The 3,497-nt window shown below is 38.1% G+C and overlaps 1 protein-coding gene across 1 annotated transcript; it reads left to right on the forward strand.

Moving 5' to 3' along the window:
- Window positions 1-2,928: 2,928 nt before the first annotated feature.
- LOC104946143 (HRAS-like suppressor 3) lies at window positions 2,929-3,304 on the forward strand (the record flags this gene model as incomplete). Its single annotated transcript, XM_010771904.1, has 1 exon — window positions 2,929-3,304. A coding segment is annotated over one exon (351 nt), but the record flags the coding sequence as incomplete, so codon positions are not given.
- Between the last annotated feature and the right edge of the window lie 193 nt (window positions 3,305-3,497).

Here is a 3,497-nt window from a genome sequence, read left to right on the forward strand (position 1 = left end):
ATAGTGCAAGTGTTAAATAGCGATGTCATTATGTTAAAGAGGTAAACAAAGGAGTCTAATGGGGGCGTTTCAGATGGGGGGATTTCAGACTTTGCAGACCATTTACATGCACATAAACCTATAGCACATTTCAGGGAAGGGAAAACACCCAAACTTAATCAATAGCTCCATGTGTTATGGGGAAGAGGAGACCTCTGTGGATAGTTTTTTTTTCTTCCCTATGCTGTTTCTAACCGGCACTCGAGATATGGGAGCAAAGGCTATTAATGATCATGTGACATTTTAGAATAGCAGTGTTCATAAAATAATAGGTGAAACACTGGTAGAATCTTTAAAATGAATAGGCAACATGTTTGATGATTGTCTTTCTTTTTGTAAAACAATTCATAGTTCTCACTTCTCAAATTGAAAGAAGTGCTGCTTTTCCTTGTAAGTAATTCTGGAGTGTTTCTGCAGTAGGTCATTATCCTTTTAATGCATTGAGTCACCTTTCCTAACTATACCATAATCCTTCTACTTAAGAAACACTCAATGCAGGACTTTTACTTTGAGTATTTTTACAGTGTAGTATTAGTACTGTTATCAGGTATATGGTCTGAATACTTCATCCACCTCTGCTACAATGTGTTAATTACAAGCTACCCTAAAGCCTGCTGAGATTGACGGGTCAATTAAAGTCAGGAAATCACCTCAGATTGTACCAAATGTCATGCCAATTTAGTTGAGATATTTCAGTCTGAACCACAGTCAATGACAGGAAATCATTTATTCCATTTCATATTCAGAGTCAGTAAGGACTGACAAGAAATGTCTGGTAACTGCAGTCCAAAAGCAACACAGTAAATAATTATTACCTAAAAATGACTTGTGACTTAAAGAGTTAGTCCATTAGTTTATATTTTAGAGATGCATTTAGTTAAAAGTAGCTAAAGCTGTTAAATAATTGTAGTGGAACTAAATGTACATTATTTAACCCTAACCCTAACCCTTAGACTACAGTCTCAATAGCATTTACACCATGCTCAATTGGTACTAAGGGGCCCAAAGTATGCCAATAGAATATTCCCCATACCATTAACCACCAACACCAGCCTGAACCGTTGATACAAGGGAGGATGGATCCATGCTCTCATGTTAAGACACCAAATGCTGACCCTACTGTCCGAATGTCGCAGCAGAATGTAGTGGAGTAGAACAAAATATAATAAAATACTAAGTAAAGCACTACCTCAAAATTGTACTTAAGTATAGTACTTGAATCAATGTACTTAGTTACTTATCACCTCTAGCTTTTGGAGCCAGAATACACACTCAGGGCAAATGTTTGGAAATAGGGATGCATACAGCAGCAAACCGATTATATTTTTATTTTTAAATAAAACCGTTGTCCCACTGTTGTTTTGCCTGTTTGACTCACATTACTTCTTAACCACTTGCCACCTTTTGGTAGTGCCAAATAACACTGAAATATTTGGTGGTATCAGCATAAATTTCAAAACCATTCTGAAAACAAAGTTCCTTTTCTAACTGATGCAACAGTCTCAAATATTGTGTCATTATTACTTTTTTAATCTTTAAATGATGTATTGAAAATGTTTTGTTTTTAGTTATTTTCGGTAATGCAGTCAATTGGATTTTTTTTGTAATACTTCATTACTTATCTCTGAAAGTAGATGCGTAATCAAAGGCTCAAAGGTGTCTAAAGGTGCATTACATGCATTGTATACTGTTTAAACTGCTATTATTTGATATTTTGGGGGCAGTGCAACAAGCTGAATATATGAATGATAATAATGAGGGTGAACTTGAAAAGTAACACTAACATTGAATTAAAATAGGGTGTTTTGATAAAAGATGGTGCAATCAGCTGTCCCTGCATGTTTCTGTCTGATCAGCGCTCTGTGCTGAAGTGACTCGCTCCACTGAGCTCAGGACTGTTTGCTGATATCAATTTTTTTTTCTCCAAAGCCACTCAGGTCAGCCCTTCCGAACTGCAAGATGTGTTCCAGGAGACCTCCTCCAATGTCTTCCAGATCAACGCCAATGGTAAAAAGACCACTTCTTAATGTGTGTGTGTGTGTGTGTGTGTGTGTGTGTGTGTGTGTGTGTGTGTGTGTGTGTGTGTGTGTGTGTGTGTGTGTGTGTGTGTGTGTGTGTGTGTGTGTGTGTGTGTGTGTGTGTGTGTGTGTGTGTGTGTCATTGTGCTCCCATCCCAGCGTAAGTACTCTGAGACCTTTTGACCCGGAACATATTGGAGTTAGTCTTTGTCTCTTTAAATTCAAGCACTCTCTAACAAGCCAATATTACACTCCCGTGCAGTTTAACCCCTGTTGCAATTTGTTTTGACAAATTTGAACAGAGTAATCGTGCTATTGTGCAGACCACAAAGACCACCTCTTACAAGTGGTACTGGACTGTCTCCAAGCCAACACTAGTGCGATTCAATGGTAATGAGAAGATAAGCTAACCCAATTGGAGGAAGTAAACCAAAAGGCCACGTTCAGATCGCAACATCATGTTTTTTTGAAATAGTGAATTAATTACAATTTAAAAGGTTTAAAAAGACGACTTAGTAATAATAGAATGGAGGTGGAATTTGTTTTTTGGTAGCCTTAAGAAGACATTCCAATTATTCTATAACCTGTATAACCTGTGTTTGTATTGCTCTTACAGTTGTCACACTGGAGAAGAATCTTCAATCACTGGGGACATCTAGAGATACAGAAGAGCTACGACAGAGTCTGTGAGTCACACACACACACACACACACACACACACACACACACACACACACACACACACACACACACACACACACACACACACACACACACACACACACATAACAGCCCTAATTTACTGACACATTACGTTTTTTTGACCAAAAAAACCCCATTGTTTGAAGTTGTTTATAATCCATAAAAACAAAATATCTTACAGTATTTAGTGCATAAACCAAACAATCACATCTATTTTCCTCTCTTTTCCTTTGTGCTCATAGCTAACGTTCAGGGTGCCTCTGCCGACAGTTTGATGAGTGTTCCCAATGAGAAGGCCTTGGTGAAGAAAGAGAAGCTGAGGGATGTGGTGGGAAACGACAAGTGGGAAATCAATAACAGCCTGGACGAGAAGAACAAGCCCCGCCCGGCGAAGGACATTGCGAGGGACGCCTGTGCGAGGGTCGGTCAAACGCTGCCCTACAACGTTATTAAAAAGAACTGTGAGCACTTTGCCAACGATCTGCGCTACGGAAAAGCAAAGTCCATGCAGGTCGGTTAAGACTCTTTTTTTTTGTAAAAATAAAAATAATTACCTTTGTAAAACAAACATAAATACAGTAATTGTGCTTGCTTGATACAAATAATGGGCTATAAAGAAAACTCACTGAAAAAGAAATAACACAAAATGTTTTCACATCAAAAATGTAATGTGTTGGGGAAATACAAAATCTATAGAAAAACCTCGACAGCATAACAACATTATGTGTTGTCTTAGGT

This window comes from Notothenia coriiceps, unplaced genomic scaffold (assembly GCF_000735185.1).
Source record: "Notothenia coriiceps isolate Sejong01 unplaced genomic scaffold, NC01 NC01_scaffold00010700, whole genome shotgun sequence".
NCBI classification, from domain to species: domain Eukaryota; kingdom Metazoa; phylum Chordata; class Actinopteri; order Perciformes; family Nototheniidae; genus Notothenia; species Notothenia coriiceps.